The sequence below is a fragment of the Gymnoscopelus braueri genome (genome assembly GCF_963280865.1).
Source record: "Gymnoscopelus braueri genome assembly, chromosome: 16".
Taxonomy (NCBI): domain Eukaryota; kingdom Metazoa; phylum Chordata; class Actinopteri; order Myctophiformes; family Myctophidae; genus Gymnoscopelus; species Gymnoscopelus braueri.
In genome coordinates, this window is record NC_137616.1 from 32,407,204 (window position 1) to 32,425,318 (window position 18,115).

At 43.3% G+C, this 18,115-nt stretch overlaps 2 protein-coding genes across 2 annotated transcripts in view; both read left to right on the forward strand.

Moving 5' to 3' along the window:
• The window catches only part of LOC308103827 (uncharacterized protein), a gene marked incomplete at its 5' end in the record, with an annotated part of 236,042 nt that overhangs the window by 80,382 nt on the left and 137,545 nt on the right, over positions 1-18,115 (forward strand). The window lies entirely within an intron of this gene.
• LOC308103642 (tumor necrosis factor receptor superfamily member 21-like) overlaps positions 1-18,115 on the forward strand; it is a 60,162-nt gene that overhangs the window by 30,238 nt on the left and 11,809 nt on the right. The window contains exon 4 of the mRNA XM_080453732.1: positions 12,695-12,960. Coding sequence (XP_080309858.1) covers positions 12,695-12,960 — 266 coding nt within the window. The remainder of the gene's footprint in view (positions 1-12,694; positions 12,961-18,115) is intronic.

Sequence of the window (18,115 nt, forward strand, 5' to 3'; positions counted from 1 at the left end):
AATGAAGTAATTGAAGTTATGTGTTCGGCTTTTCTTATCCCAGGGATTCTTCTGGCTAAAGCATTTTGAATGAGCTGGAGTCTTTTGAGGTAGTCCAGCAAAAAGGGTACTACAGTAATTTGTAGTGGAACCCAGACTAATTAGTCCTGTGATCCTGTGGTGGACACCCAGCATTCCCTTTAAAACGGGACACTTCATAGAATCGTCGCTGAGGTATTAGTTCAGGTCTTGGTCTTCCTCTTGTCGTGCTCCACTTTTCTGGAGCTGTTTATTTTTGTATCTTTATGATGCGTTAATATTATTTAAAAGCAGTCATTCTCTTTGGAACCCCCCCCCCTTTTTTTAAAGGGTGTTTACCCTGTTGTTTTGCCCCTTGCAGATGCATGGTCCAGTTGGAAGCATTGCCTTTCCTGTCAGACTTGAGCAGAAATGATTTCTTCTCCCCTAGCTCTGCTCACACCTATTAATTAACTATTTACTTTTTGTCAGTGTTTGTTTTGATGACATTGCTGCTTTCTTTAAATGTCATAAACCATCTGAACAAACAAATTGGGGAGCAAGGACATTATGTTAAGTCTGTGGAGCCTCTGGGACACATTGTTTATGGTACAGATTATATTAATTCCTTTTTATCGTGAGTGAAAGGAGACAGGGAATTGATTGCAGAGAGAAGGGCTGATGCTGTAGTTAGATATCATTATTATTAACCGAGCTTTAGTATTTTTATGAATCTACGTTGTCAGCTGTAGTATTTGGGGGAACGTTAAGAGGGAAAACAACATGTTACCTGCCGACCACCCCCTTTGCTAAATACTCACAAAACGCCCACCGTTTACAACGCCAAGTTCCACACACGAGCACGGCAGGGAGCCACCCATAAGGACATACTTTGCTCCGCAGCGCAGGGTGGGCTAGGGGAAGGCCCTCACAGAAATTGGAGGTATGGTTTGGTCGGAGGTATACAAATGGCCATGTGTCCAAACATCGCCAAACAAGCATGGACGCACACGTTTCACTAGTTGAATGTTCGGCATACTGTAAATTCTACACCTTCAGGGTGAAAAGCAGGAAGATTATGATAGATAAAAGATGGCTGTGATGGGTTTTACGATGAATGCTCATGCACCCTTGTAGTGAAACGCCCCTGCTTTTGAATGAAGATTGAGAGTCAGTGGTGAATAACATTCGGGAGGAGAAAACGGATGTCTTGTGAGAGAAAAGACAAATGAACTGAGTTGGAGAGGTGTGTAGTTGATGGTAAGTGAAGCATGAAGCTCAGCAATTGTGCCTTCTGGAAATTGGACCCGTGGGCAGGTTTTGGTAAGCTGCTGTGAATAATGGAAGCTTGCTGCTGTTCGCAATGTGGATCCTGAGTTTTCGATATGAACTTCAAATACACATACACACATGCACCTTTATTTAAATGTACACACATTTACACTGCAAAACAGTTTTTCACAGTGCATCTACAAACAAAGGCGCGCACACACACACACACACACACACACACACACACACACACACACACACACACACACACACACACACACACACACACACACACACACACACACACACACACACACACACAGCTGACATCAATGCAAAGCATCCAACACGTTCATACACATACACACATACACACACGCACACTCACACACAGACACGCAGGGTGGTTCAGTTGGAAGCTGTGCCTGCTGTGAAGTATCCTTATCAGACCACACACGCACATCAACGATTAATATTGCTACCACCTCCGCATCATAGTATTCAATCTGTTGATTTTGTCTTTCGGTAAATTCAGGTGCTTGACCAAATAACGGACCTAAACATGTTGAATCAGCATTATACATTCTCATTCAAAGCAGCCGGTGAGAGCTTTGGTTAAAAAATTGCACACACTCAGAAGCTCTATTCCCTTTTCAAGCTGAGTCCACAATAACGTCACTAAATTCCGGTTCCCTTAACAAGTCACTTTCTAAAGACATGCAAGTCAGTATGACTCTGTTTTGTAACATGTCAGTTTGTGGACCCGAAGATGTCGCGGCGGACCCACGTAACTGGGCAACCTAAAATGTAATTAGACCATAGCAGTGACAGAAACAAGCCAGATATTGAAATATTTTTCACATATTGTGAATTATTTTCTGTGAATACTTTTCACATTTTTGTGAATTCATAATCTCAGATGCACCACCCTGACATCATTTAGACCTGAGGCTGAGACTGATTCTAAAAACGCCTTCGTTTTAGGAAAAACAGATGAAATTATTTCTCAGCCTCTGTAGCAGATGACACACACACACACACACACACACACACACACACACACACACACACACACACATACACACACACACACCAGCGACATGGGACAGAGTGGGTGGGTTTTTGTGGGTTGTTTATTGGCTTTCTGTGGGTCACATTAGCTCTTTGTCTCTTGCCAGAGCTGTTTGCTCCCTCTTCCTCTGGCTTTCTGCAGCACTTCACTGACATCATGACAAAACCATTTCCCATTTTTGTCTGTCATTTAAAAGCCATTGTACTTGTTGTCCTTGTAGCTCTGACCACATGATTAAGTTAACCATATCAGAAAACATTGTAACCTCATCAAAACAAGATTGACAGGCAGGCACTCAGACAGGGATACTGACTGTACAATTTGTATCAACTGTATATAGTATACAATATATCGTATATAATATGTTGATTCACATTAACCACTTAGAGTACCGTTATATACTTTATTGACCGGGGTCCCCCAGTGGTCTATCCTTGGAACACCCCTCCTTTTTTCCCTCTTCACCCAATTTCTTTGCCAAAAATAGCCAATATACAAGCTCACAACATGTTCGTGATGTTGTGAGCTTGTATATCGCCTTCTTTTCGGCCAAGGAATGAGCAGAAATCATTTGGAAATAGCAGATCTACAAGCTCACAACGGAGCTTGCAGATCTGCTATTTCCGAATGATTGCCTATTTTCGCCGAATGTTCACCTGTTATGACTTGCCCAGAATAGGGACGCTAGGGTTCGATTGGTTAAAAACGTACTTTAATCCATGTAACACAATCTGTGATCTTCTGATTGGACTGAAACTGAACGTTCATATTTCAGGTCTTTGACGTCTCAGTGTTGTTTTGTCTGTCGATGCTGAGTAGGGACTCTCTGTCTGTTCCCCATCAGGCTAATGGTGAGGGATAAATGCCTTTCTGGGATAAATGTTGACTCATTCTCATCTGACACATCTGAAATTGGCTCACAATCGCTCCGCTCCAGGCATCTGTACCTTGCTTGCAATATCAGTTTGACAAGACTTTGTTTCGTATGGTTTCGTTTTAGGCTATACCCAGCAACTAACACTACAGTGTTTTTTTGCTGCTCCAGTTGTGGCTATGATGTGATACAGTATGGTTTGTATCTATTGGTGGAGTCCCTCAGGGCTCTATTGCTAGGGACCTTTTTTTTGGTTTAACAGTTCTAGTAGAACAGCAAAACAAATGACCTTTTGGCCTTTTTGTTTTTTATAGCTCCCTAATAGCTAATTTTGTTAAACAGATGATACAGTTTTAAAACTATTAGAACGAAAGCTACATTGTCATCATCTGTTATAGTCACATTACATCCTTCCACTGTTGAGGCAAAGATCTATTTAGAAATCAATAATGTTTAATGTCCCATCTTGTGGCTGGCTTTGGATAGATTGTAAAACACAAGTGAGTGAGCCTTCATTGTTTATCCAGTTGGTCAGCTAGCCAGGGATTTAAAACAAGTGCAAGTTCTGTATCATAGACTAGGTTTAGTTTAGTTAGCACTACAATGAAAGGACAAACAGGTCAACCAAGATCAGGTTTGATGGCCAGGTTGTAACCACTTCAACCATACTGTACATTTGTTGTATGGCAAAATAGTGATGGCTGATCTGCAGGCTTTCCATTTTTGGACACTAGGGTTAATGTGTTTACAAAGAGTGATGATACTGGTGGAGGGCCAAACATAAAGGGTCATGTTCAGATAGGATGCGATTTATGCACCCTCCCTACAGTAGGTACTTCACCTAGCCTAACCGTAACCACACCAAACCCAACATAACAATGCTAACGTGCCTAACCTTAATTATAAAAGTAAACAAGTTACTGTAAACCACATTTTAGTCAGCTTTGACATCTAGCCCTGACCAACATGTAGTGTCAGTGGAGACATGACAGCATGTAGCCGGCATTTAGTTAGTCCATATTGGAGCAAAACAAACAAACCAGGCCACACACACACACACACACACACACACACACACACACACACACACACACACACACACACACACACACACACACACACACACACACACACACACACACACACACACACACACACACACACACACACACACACACACACACACACACACACACACACACAGAGACACACAAATACAATCAAGACAACACATGCATGTACACACACTACAACAAACCACCACACATTCTTTTCAGCTGAGGACAGGAGTGTCGATTCCAGCTTGTTTTTCAATTGATATGAGCTTTATTCCTAGGTTGACACATCGCGTGACTGACACACACACACACACACACGCACACACGCACACGCACACACACACACACACACACCACCTTTTCTATGCACAAACAAAATTCGAACACACACAAACGTCAGCCGCACACAAAGCGCCTTACACGCACAAAAATAATCTCACGTGCCACAATCACATTTGCACATCTACGCGTGGCGACATACTGAATCATCGCGCGGGTATTGTAGGTCATTCCAGCGTAGTCCAGCTCTGCCGGGGCAGCACAGCGCAGAGTGTCAGGGATTTCTCTAGGGCGTCCTCTGTCCGTCTATGTGTGTTATTGTGACTGAGGCATGCAGACCACAGTGGGGCAGGTCAGGCAGTGACCCGAGAGCTGCCAGCCTTCTGGGATCCACGTTTATTAAGCTTACTGCCAGCATTTATGATGCATACTGTACGGCCTAATCATCACTGGCCTGGAGTATGTGTGTGTGTGTGTGTGTGTGTGTCCGCGCGCACGCCTGTTTATGTGTCTGTCACGCCCCATAGGAATCCGTTCCACTGACTTACAGTACGTCGAGTTAATCTCCCTGCCTAAAGCTCTGCTCTCAATCATATATCAGTATAAACCCGTTTTCCCTGCATTGAGAACAGGGTTCAAAACGTGATCTATCTATCAAACGTGAAGCCATTCATTCTCCCATGTTGCCTTAAGCAAGAACAATGCAATCTATGGAGCACTGGAAGATGTAGCTGGGGGAAAAAAAACAATCTGCTCCCAATACAGTACCCATGTTGTTTTCTTTTGCTATTTTAGTTGTCTAGTACATAGTACATTGAATGTATTGATTATTGATTTAATATTTCTGCACTGTATGTCTGCTACCCCTCCCTTCCAACACATGGCACTCAGATTACACATACATTTACACTCAAGGACCACAATGGAAATAATCTCTCGAGCTTTGTGTTTTATCATTTTGACAGATATGTACAAATATTTGTTCATGTGCATTTTTGTAAATAGAAAAGTTTATCAATCAACTTGCTACAGACCCAAATTTGACCTTTTCCTTCACCACTTAAGCCCTTTTCAAAAACATTAAAAGATAGCTGATAGCGACGCATTGTGAGCTTGTAAGATCTGCTATTTTGAAATATTTGTAAAAATATCTGAAACATTTGGAAAATGTTGGCAATCATTGAGATTTAAAAAAACATATTCGGCTATAATGACATGCCCCCAACCGGGACACCAGGGTGAAAGTTTTTAATGCCATTTGCATTTTCGACATACTGTATGCATGATTCACATTTTGGTCTCAATCCACTGTTTGAAGGGTTAGCCTAGAAAAGGACAGTGCATGTTATGTTTTCATTTCCACAATAGAATGTGTTGAATCGTGTCGTCATGTTGTTGATGTCATTGTCCCACATTGTCTCAATACTGAATACAAGTTGAAAGTAAAAGTAACCTTTTTAAGAGTGAATGCGAGACTTGAACTACATAGGACTTGAACTGCATTTGAACCCAGCACAAGCTGTGCATTGAACTGATTTCTGACTGACTGCGTTTTATTCTAGTAGGTCATGGCTACAGGCTGCATAGTGAATTCCTCCACCCACTAACTCAGCAAGGAGAACATGTTATATACTGCATAATGGCGATGCAATGAAAGAGAAAGATGAATGCATGTAAATAAGATTGTACCGACACATGGTGAATGTGATCAAATCCCAACAAAGCTGGAAGTTAAAGATAGTGTTGCTATGCTAATGCTAATACGCACGCACGCACGCACACACACACACACACACACACACACACACACACACACACACACACACACACACACACACACACACACACACGACGGAGGGATCGGATCCCCTTTTCTGTATCACATTCACCAATCTCTGGACGCCCACCAACAAAGCTATATGTGACAAACTGATGAGTTAGCCTTTTTATTTTTAGCAGAGTCATTGTAAAGTCACATCAGTGGAGGAGCGGAGCATAGACTATTTTAAGTTATGGTTCATGTCAGAATGTGCTGTGAGGGAACTATGAGGGAGAAAGGAAAAAATGTGTGAGCAGAAAAGTGTTAAATGTGCTTAGCCTAATGTGTTTTTGTAACTAATCATAGATTTTCTATGACACGGCCCGAACACCCTTGGCATCTTGATTCTTATTTTATCTTCTTTAATTTTCTAACAACACAAACAATGTAAAATGTTGTAGCGAATCTGTAGCATATGTCAAGAAATTCCTAGATACTGTAGTTAAAAATGCAATGTCATGCTGACCAATGCCTCCCTGCTGCATTCCACTCCAAAAGTCTTGGTCCACATTTTTCATGGACGATGGGCATTATCTCCTGCAAAAAAGGAAGCCTTTCAAATTCTATTTTAGCTGACACTTTTACCTTTTAACCACTTTCAACCAGGTGTCCCTATGTATTTTGGGCATGTCTTAAACATTTCTTTTAAAGATTTTCCCAAAAACTTTCCGAAATAGCAAAACATAGCAGATCCACAAACCAACAATGTCGCATCACGATGCGTTGTGAGCTTGTAGATTCGCTACTCGACATACGACGAAGTATGTTATAGACAGGTTTCTTGTTTATAAACATTACTGGGTGTGTGTGCGTTCAGCGGCACAAACACTTTGACTGAAACACACCTCTGAGACTCTAATCAGTTTTGTGTGATTAGAGTCCGCTAGAGCAGCAAGCTGCAGCGCATGATAACGTGAGCTCCATCTCAAACCAGAAGGATGCCTTCCAGATATGCTGTAAAGCAGCGATTCTCAACCTGCGGGCCGAGGTCCACTGGTGGGCCATGAGGATATTGGAAGTGGGACCCCAAATAATTGGCAAAACAATTACGATTTTATTGGTAACATAAAATGTATATTACAAACGTAATGTAAAAAAAAACTACTTCATGGTATGTTCTCTTTAAAACCTTGTTTTCATTGTGATAAAGTATAGCTTAAAGTATATTGTTGATCTAAACCAGAACACAATCGATTGATTAACCATTCAAATGAAAATGCCATTCGGATACCGTGTTAAGTGATCAGATGGGTGGGCCCTGATCCAGAAAAGGTTGAGAGCCAGAGCTACACATATGGACCAATTATTTGTTTACAAACATTGAGACTGGACGCACAGGTGACTGTTTCATGTAATCAATTCCCAACAGATCCCCAAACCTACTGTTTTGGGGTGCGCTGGTTTCAGTTAATTCAACCGCCTCTGTGTGTTGGCTAGTGGGGTGCGCCCTGGCGAGACATGTATAGTTCATCGCGCAACGGTATTGCGCGCCGAGAACAGCTGACATACAAGCTCACAACCGCGTCGCGGATGCCACCGCTGTGAACTTGGAGGTCTGCTATTCTCGTCCGTTCTCTGCGTGCGACACCTTCGCGGAATGGAGCATAAAATAGGCTTGACGGGCTGCAGCTGCGCGAGCCAAGCAGTTTCTGGTGCCATGATCATAGGGCGCTCCCTCCGTTCTTATGACAGCCACTGGAGGTGTGGTTTTGAGGACAGCTGCTTTGAATTGTTATTATTGTTTACACACGATTGAAGAGTGCTGTGTTCTGCCCCCTAACTGCGCAACCAGAAACCCGGGGTTTAAGTGGTTAAATCAGGCAACAGTTGGGTTCCCCGCTTCTGGCTGAAGGACATTTCAAGGACAGATGGCTGTTGGTGGCATGGATTGAATCCATGAGCTCTATGCTATCGTATGTATGTTGGTGTTGTCCCCAACACCAACCTCCGCACCATGGGCGACCGGGCCTTCTGCTATACAGCCCCATGTCTGTGGAACTTTTAGACCCCTGTAGCACTCTGAGATTCGCAAGAATGTAAAGTGCTTTATAAATAAAATGCATTTTTATTATTATTATTATGTAGGCTTTAACAGAGCGATGAACATCTTTTTTTTCTTTTGCATATATTTTCCACACAAGTTTCCAGCATTTTGCAGTTACAAAATGTAGTCATATAAGAATAGAGAAAGAAAAAAAACAACAACAATCAATTATTGCGAACGCAGCTGAAGGAGGCGCGCCGAAGGCACCGTGCTCGGCTTGTGTGTCCGCGTCTCTGTGTGCAGTATTGTGTGCACTGCCTGTGTGCAGCCAAGTAAATGTCCAATATAGACGTACCATACATCAAATGAAAGGTCTTTGAAAACTGAACACACCTGTCAAGGTTTCATTTAAGCCCACCCCTTCCCCCGGAAGCCACGCCCCGGAGAAGGCTCCTAAAAACTCCCCATTGAAACCCCATGTTAACACATTGGGTGCCAGCATTTTTTCATAACAACTTACGTTGGGTGCCAGCATTCTCCCCATTGACTGCGCTTTCATGTTTAAAGCTCTAAACTCCACGAGGAGCAAATCCATGTAAAAAAAAGCATCCATTCATGTAGCGCGATGACCCTGGCTACAGCCTGGAACGATAACATTTCACTCGCGAGTTACAATGGGGGGGGATCGCGCATCGCGCATGACCGGTTTTCCCCACCGGAAACAGATTCGGAGATATAGGCGTTTTAAAGAAGGAAATAGACAGGAAGTGGATGGGAGCCATGTTTTTGTTTCCGGTGATCTATCTGGCCGATCCTTCTCAGGATCACAATGGGTACTCCCAGAGCTGCTCTAGCCCCGCCCGTGTGGAGAAAAACGAAAAAAACAAAAACACATATTTCACGGTCTGGACCGTGTTCGGCACCGGACCGCTACTCTGCGCAAACACGGTTCAGACCGTGTTTGGCACCCGATGTGTTAAATGAAAAGTGCCCGAATCGCTCCGAAACTTTTTCTACCCCCCCTAAGTGGGGGTCTACGAACAAATACTTTGGGCTCAGATTTTGGCTCCGCCCCCCGGAAGTGGGTGAAACAGGCACTTCAAACACTTTGTTGAATTGTTCAAAAACATTCAAAGTTTTTTTTTTGTGAATTTGTATTTTTCTAAGATGCTCCTTTTAACGCAGATTTTTTTTGTATTTTTTATATATTTTGTTATTGGTTACTTTTTTTTTTAATAATATTTTTTCATTATTATTATTTTTTTTTGGCGTTCGCTTCCCGCGTTCGCGTGTCTTACTTGTACATAAGGTGTGTGCAAAAAAAGAGAAGAAATTAGGCAGAATATCACAGTCTGTTATGCAAGTGATTGACGTGTCACTAGGCAGCAGCAGATACAAAAATGTAAGCGTATACATAAGTCATTGTGCCAGTGCAGCAGCAAAGCAGTATTCATACTGTAGTCATCTCAAAAAGGGATAACACCTGTGTGAAGAAGAAAGGAGACGGAAGAAGAGAGAAAGAGAAACACACACACACACACACACACACACACACACACACACACACACACACACACACACACACACACACACACACACACACACACACACACAACCCCACACACACACACACACACACACACACACACACACACACACACACACACACACACACACACACACACACACACACACACACACACACACACACACACACACACACACACACTCACACAGCAACACACACACACACACAGACACACACAGACACACACCCTCAAACAATCACCACCAACCTATTCCCTTTCACTTCCTTGATCGATTGGAACAAGATCAAACCTGACCTGCTTACTATATAAGCCAAAGGAAACCTATCGAAATCCATTCCCTGTTGGCAAGGGAACACTCACAGCAAACAGTAAAAATCCTCCGAGTTCAAAATGAACCCATACAGGATGTACAGTACTCATAAGGGTTAAATTAAGACAGTGTGGATTTGACTGTGCAAAGGCGTTGACATAACATACTGTATGTCTCTCTGTGCGTTCCCCTCGGAGAACCTGCCAGGACTGCAACACGAGCATGTATTCACATACTAAAATAACAGTTAGGCTTGGTATGGATTCCTCTAGTCGGCCTGCTGACATGTCCTACTGCGTTTGCTAGTGCAGTGTTTCTAAATCGTTTTCATGTCGAGGACCCCCAAATGAATGTACATTTGTCTGCGAATTCCCTTCAGATTTTTTTTTGCCTGTGATGTTCTTTGAAAATAGCAGATCTACAAGACCCTGAGCTTGTAGATCGGCTATATCCAAATGCCAATGTATATATGATTAAAGTGGTTAAACTGATTTTGATGCTACTGTATATTAACTAGATTTGCTGAGGACCCCCTTGTGTGTTGTGTGTGCATACACATGTATGTGTCTCTAGTACATGTTTGGGAACACATGTATGTACTGTATGTGTACACAATACATAACAAGCACGTGTGTGTTAATTTGCTACTCTATGGTGCTTGAGAACCGGATCTGTTAGATTAAATGGATTCCTGGAGCTGCAGCAAGTCTCCTGGCCTTATGACCTGTCATTTAACCTGACTTCTGAGGACTAAAAATATCACGTGCAAAATTAACATTGTCTCCAGGGACTATTTATGGCTTGACTCTTCAAATAAATCGGTACTTTCAGCTGCCTTAAAACTCTGAAGCAAGTTTCAAGTATGCAGATTTATCTTCATACTTTACTGGAATAAATGGAATCCAGTTGCTTCCTTCCTCAAGAATCAAACAAATCACGGGATGCTTTGGAAAATTGTCAGCAGTAATGCCAAGTATGCTTTGAGTCATTCTCTGTGGGCTAAACATGCCCAGACCACCTTTATGGTCCTTTGATTAAAGACTAGGCTGTGTGTGTGCGTGCATGTGTGTTTGTTTGTGTTAACATGGTGTATATATAAATTGTAAATCAAAGTTTCTGTTTATCCAACGTCGCAGTTGTAGCAACACAGCGCGGAGAGATGCGTGTCCCCAGTCCAGCAGCATCTTATTTTTAGTCATCCAAGTTGTCTCGATGGACCGCAGAGATCATCTTACTGTGTAATGAGGAAAGCACGTGTCCTTAAACTGTGCCTCGTGACATAGAGACACATATAGCTGTAGCTGGACACAATCGCACATGTACATACAAACTACTGTAACTATAAACGGAATCCACAAGTACAAACGTCATTCCATACACATCACTCTCCTTCCCTCCAGTAGGGGCACGCTAAAGCTGGATGCTGTGTTATGTTTCATACCTAGGATCAAAGGAGGTCTAGCACACTCACACACCCTTTAAAGGCAGGTGCTGAACTCAAAAGAGACATTGATCAAAAGCAAAAGACGAGTTTGCACGCTGTAGCTCCCTTCTATGACTTTCTTGTGGCATCCACCTAATAAAAGTGTCGAGCACTCTTCAAGAACTGCAGTCTTTTGCTTTTGCTCGTTTCATAACCCACATTTGCCCAGTTGAACCAGTGATTCAAAGCAAAATCAAATAATGAAATCTAGGCCTTACATTGAGACAGAGGCACAGGAACGTTTTGGCAGTGAAGAGAAATGACACAGGTCCCAAGGCAGGAGTCGAACCCAGGGTTTTGCATTTGTGTGAACTTTTTTTCGTAAACTGTAAACCTCATGAACCCTGGCATAACTATTCTGGGCATGTCATAATCAGAGGTGTGAAGTAACTAAGATCATTTACTCAAGTGCTGTACCTAAGTACAATTTTGAGGTACTTTTACTTTACTGGAGTATTTCCAATTGTCTATACTTTTACTTCTACTTCACTACATCTCAGAGGCAAATATTGTACTTTTACTCCACTACAATTATTTGAAAACTTTAGCTACTAGTTACTTTGCAGATATAAATTATTACATTATAAAACATACATTAACCACTTAAGTGGTTAATGTACCACCTATTTTATACCTAGGCTATTTGAAAATAGCCGATCTACAACCTCACAACACGTCACGGTGCGACGCGTTGTGAGCTTGTAGATCTGCTATTTTCAAAGGTTTTAGTACTTTAACTTTTCGTACTTTAAGTACATTTTGATACCAATACTTTTGCACTTTTACTCAAGTGAATTTTTAATTTCGGAATCTTTACTTGTCACAGAGTACTTCTACATTGCATTACTTTTACTTAAGTAAAACATTTGAGTACTTTTTCCACCACTGGAAAAAAAAGAAGGGGCCATGCACAGACCCCCTGGCGGGCTCTGGTCAAGGAAGTACAGCAGGTTAACCGCTCCATTCTCTCCCTCTCTCGTCCCGTCCCGTCAACAGGTGTGGACATTCTGAAGCTGGTCGCAGCCCAGGTGGGCAGCCAGTGGATCGACATGTACCAGTCCCTGGCCAACGCCACCGAGCGCGAGGTGGCGGCCTTCTCCAACGGCTACTCGTCGGACCACGAGCGGGCGTACGCGGCGCTGCAGCACTGGACCATCCGCGACGGAGACGCCAACCTGGCCAAGCTGATCAACGCCCTGCACCGCCAGCGACGCATCGACGTGGTGGAGAAGATCCGCTACGTCATGGAGGACAATCCTCACGTAGGTGGAAGTGTGTGTGTGTGTGTGTGTGTGTGTGTGTGTGTGTGTGTGTGTGTGTGTGTGTGTTTTGCTTAGAAAATAGATTGCAGATAGATGTAAATAGATGCTCGGATGGAAGGAGGGCTGAATTCAGAATGGTCATGACTGTGTGTGCGTGCATGTGCGCTTTAGGTACATTTATTTCGACTCTAGAATGTCCATTTGATCAGTGTGTGTGTGTGGGGGTGGGTGGGGGTTGTTGCAGGGAAGCAGTTAGTTATGACCTTAACAGTCTGCGCCATCCATTTCGAGTGCTGTCAACACCTCTCCAGAGCACAGGGAACATTGGGTTCTGTACCCTGTCCTCTTGTAATATTCATTACCGAAGATCTTCGAGGTAAAGCTCTGGGAATGCCTCGATAGACGTAAAGGAGAAGCAGCTTCCAGACAGTATGACTGTTCTTCCAGATCTGTCGTCATGCCCCCAGTCCCTCATTACTTGATAACTAACGCTCACTTCAGAATTTATTTTAAATGACCAACACTTCAAAATAGAATACACAGACACCCAATCATGCACGCAGAGGCATACACAAAAAACTATTACTCACTCACGGGACTACACACAGACGCGTCCTGTGTGTTTGTGTTTGTGTGCGTGCGTGCGTGCGTTGTGTGCATAAACATTATGCACACAACAGCTGCACACACGCACACGCACAGACACACACACACACACACACACACACACACACACACACACACACACACGCACACGCACATGCACATGCACACGCACATATTGGAGACAGAAGAGATTAGCCTGATAAAACTACATCATTCATCAGCATCCTCTTATCCTCTATCTATCCATCTATACTTCCCTCCATCTATCCATCTCTCCTCCCTTCCTCTTAGCCTGCTTCCTAACTTTCTACCAGTTGATCCGAATCAAATTAACACTTGTGTCCTTGATGGCAATTTCCAAGGTTAACACAGTACAGTCCAAAGGCTTGTTCTCGGACACATGGCAGCCAACTAAGATGTCTGTCTCGGACCATGTCGTAATTTCACCTGTCACCGCTGCTTAATAATCGACGGGTGATATCTGAGCGTTGTTTATGTCTCTAGTTCTCTCTCCTGGGTCGATAGCAGATGAGATAGCGGCTAATAAATTGTTTGCTGAGGGAGGATCGTTTAGCACACGTGTGTGGAGGGGCGCACGGCCAGACTGTAGTCACGTGCCGTGAAAATGACTTCAGATACTGTGTGTGTGTGTGTGTGTGTGTGTGTGTGTGTGTGTGTGTGTGTGTGTGTGTGTGTGTGTGTGTGTGTGTGTGTGTGTGTGTGTGTGTGTGTGTGTGTGTGTGTGTGTGTGTGTGTGTGTGTGTGTGTGTGTGTGTGTGTGTGTGTGTGTGTGTGTGTGTGTGTGTGAGAGAGTGAGCAACAGTAAGAAGCAGAAGGATAAAGAGAGGATGAGGAAAATGAGAGATGAGAGGAAGAAAGGTGTAAAGAAAGACAGATACTGTAGATAGAGAGAGCAGCATAGTAAGAGGAAACTAGTATCAGACAGACAGACAGACAGACAGACGGTGACAGGAGCACAGAACACGTGGGTCAGATATATGTAGGCATTTAAAAGGTCATCCGGTATTGATCGCCACACAGTGATGTCAGGTCAATGTGACTGCCTGTTATGTAACTGTTAACAGGACTTTGACAGGGAAAATGTATTCTCAGTATTGATGGCAACACCCTACCGAACATCAAAACAAAAAATGTGTGGTTTCCGCAGTTTTGAGCTCTTGATGAATTACCCTGCATTGTTGTGCTGCATAGCACTGGAACTCAGTCCTACTCGTCATATTTTTTGACGGTTGTTCAGGTGCCTTTAGCACCCACGTGCTGATGCCGAGCACAACCTTCTGCACACCACGTTGACGTTGAAGGAATGCGGACCATGTTGACCCAATGTGCAGTTCTCGCTGTAAGGTTAGGCACAGTTCTTTTGGTTAAGGTCAGGGGTAGGGTTAAGTTTAGATGTCACGCAGACTGCGTTGTGAGTCTACAGGGTCAGCATTCCTTCTGCATTTCGATCGGTATGCACATACCACAGTATGGCTTTCCTTCTCTCTTCATTTCCTGCCCTTTCTGTGGAATGACACAGACAACAAATGACATGTCATGTGTTTATGTGGCGGGTGTTTGTGTCCATCATTGTGTTTTTGCTGTCCAGGAAAGTTAGTCAAGTCAATTTAAACGAACAATTCTTGATCCAGCGGTAGAGACACAGCGGTGAATCAACCTTCATTTTATGGAACTGATAAGGCGTGCCATAAAAATAAAAAAAAGTAATTTGAAGCTGCGATCACACAGCGACAGTAAGCTAATCTAAGCCGCTCTGTGGGTCGGTAGGTCCAAAATTTAAAGCACAATTGAGACCTGGTCGCAGCTTGTCGTCACGAGTTACGGTCTTGTTATATTACAGAATGATCAACTCTTATTCATGTTACTGTGTCTACCGTTAGGGAAAGTCTTGGAGGATGCAAGACTTATGTTGAACCTTGTTACCTAGCAATGTTTTCAAACTCACATTTTGAGCTCACAGCTTTTAATTCTTTGAATAATAGAAATCATAATTATCATTTTTAATACGCTCAGTATGTATGTGGACGAGACAATTCCTCATTGGATCAGCAGTTATCCTCACATGCTGTAAGTACTTTCTACGGATCTGGCATAGCGGTGTTCAGATATGTAATTAATGAACGGCCGTCTGCTGTGCTGCTTCGCTCAGCTAGCATTCCTCAGTGTGCGGCTAATGAATGGATCATGTCGTTGGACTGCGGCGGGCCGAGCTGGCACCCTCAAGGAGGAGTGAATGATGGAGGGAGAGGAAGAGGGAGAGGAAGAGGGAGATTCAGCGAAGGTGTTGGAGAGAAGGAGGGAGAAAGATTAATGAAGGAAAGAGAGATAGCTTGTCTAATTAATTACTGACACTCAGCATGGCCCCTCCCCCCCCCTTCTGTCACGCCTGGATTTAGCAACGATCACCCTGTTAAAAAATGATTTTTTTCCCCTTGAAACACGCTGGGATCAACTCACCATCTCAACCCTACAGGCCAGGAGATGATGATGTATTTATTTGTCTATAAAGGAAATGACAGCATGTTACTAATATCCACATTTTGTATAATATTTTATATTAGCCCCCCCCTATTTATTTTTAGCCCCACTAGCGGCTGGGCTCTAAGGATGGTCCAGTTGGTCAGTCCGTCCGTCCGTCCGTCCATCCATCCGTCCGTTCGGCCGCTACTGATTTTGGTGACTCCTGTCTAGTGCCACCCTTAGGCCAAACTGTATAATTGCACACAAGACATCTCAGAATCCAGAGGGCAGATTGTCATGAAACTTACTGAGCACATATATGCTCACTGGAGGAGTGACCTGTGTGACCTTTCTTCCAGCAGGTCAAAATGTCTAGTTTTCATATAATATAATATGCATATTGCAGGACAAACTCTACAGATTTTCCTCTTGGGCCACCCTTGGGACCGAATTTGGGGTTTGTTATAAGGAGCAGCACGCCTCTAGGGGCTGCTGGTGGGGCTTTTAGTCTCTTAGTCTTGTTAATTGTTGTGATCTCTTGTTATTTAATAAACTGCAGCGTATTGGCCAGTAATGAACAGTGGGTGTCTTCAAGTCATGTTAGATTCTAGATTTAGATTGTTAGAGTGGATCAGCGTACAGTACGTGTCTTGTCTAGAGGAAGGTAGAGATCCCAATCAGGCTGCAAAAATATACCCCCCCCCCCCACACACACACACACACACACACACACACCAGTGGTGGGTTCTACCGTCAGATGCTGTGTACGTCGTACACCTTGAGATTTTTTTTCGTCGCCACCGTACACCTTCAAAAACTGTTCAAAACAGCGTGTCTGAGACGCTGATACGCTCTGATACGCTAACTGCCCAAGGCTGGGGGGCAGCAAGAATGTGTGGGCTAACTCTGAGTTGATGGCTTATCATGTGTGAAGCTATTGTCCTTGAGGTGATAAGTAATGGCTGCGACGGAATTCACACATTAACAATGCCTTGTAGAGGAAGCAACGACTTGGTCGGTGCCTTAACCAGTGTTGCCAGATATTGTGAGAGAAACAAGCAAACAGGTCTATGAAAACAAGCCCAAAAGAAGCGAGCCCTTCGCCCTTTAAACATAATACATTGGCTATTTGAAAATAGCCTATCTACGCCTAGCCTATCTACGCGATGCAACGCTTTGTGAGCTTGTAGATCTGCTATTTTCTTTTAAAGAAAAATTAAAAACATTTGGAATATTTTTGAAACATTTTAACAACACACACAAATCTTGTATGGGGTCCCTGGCATAACATTATTTTCAGATGGAGGTCCATGCAGACAGACACATATTAATTTGGGGGTCTTTGACTTGTTTGAGAAACACTGGTTTAAAACAACATAGGAAACAAGCCCGAATAAGCAACTAATCTTTAAGAAACAAGCCCTAAAAAAAAACTCGCACCGCGCAACCACCAATACACCAACTTTACAGAAAAACAAGCCCAAAGTCGCTTATAATAAGTGGACATGGCAACACTGTACCTAACCTGGGGAACTTCACCAGGCTACCAGTCAGTCCATGTGGAGTGGACGTAGAGGAGATAGTCTCCCGTTTGACCACTTGATCACATTATAACTAAGAGTATCTGCGGCGCGAGAGTCTGATGGATAAATAGATCTGACCATCGACTCTCTCTCTATGCATCTATTTATAGAAATCCTTGCGCTCTTACATGGTAATAATCGTTGCGTTGCATTGAAAATGCATCTAAGCTTGGAAGTGGTTGAGCTCAGGTGATCAGACATCAGTAAGAAAAATCAGTAGAAAAGAAAAATCAGTCCAAAGCATATTGCGTGTGGGCCACACGCGCGCACAGCGCACGGAAAATTTTCACATTCAATATTTTTGTGGGCCACACACGTGCGCGAAGCGCGCGTGCAAATCTTTTACATTTAATTAATTATAGACGCGCGCATGCCGTGCGTGTGGGAGGCAGGGAATAATCATAGTATACCTTCAAAAAAAAACTAGAACACAACACTGACACACACACACACACACACACACACACACACACACACACACACAC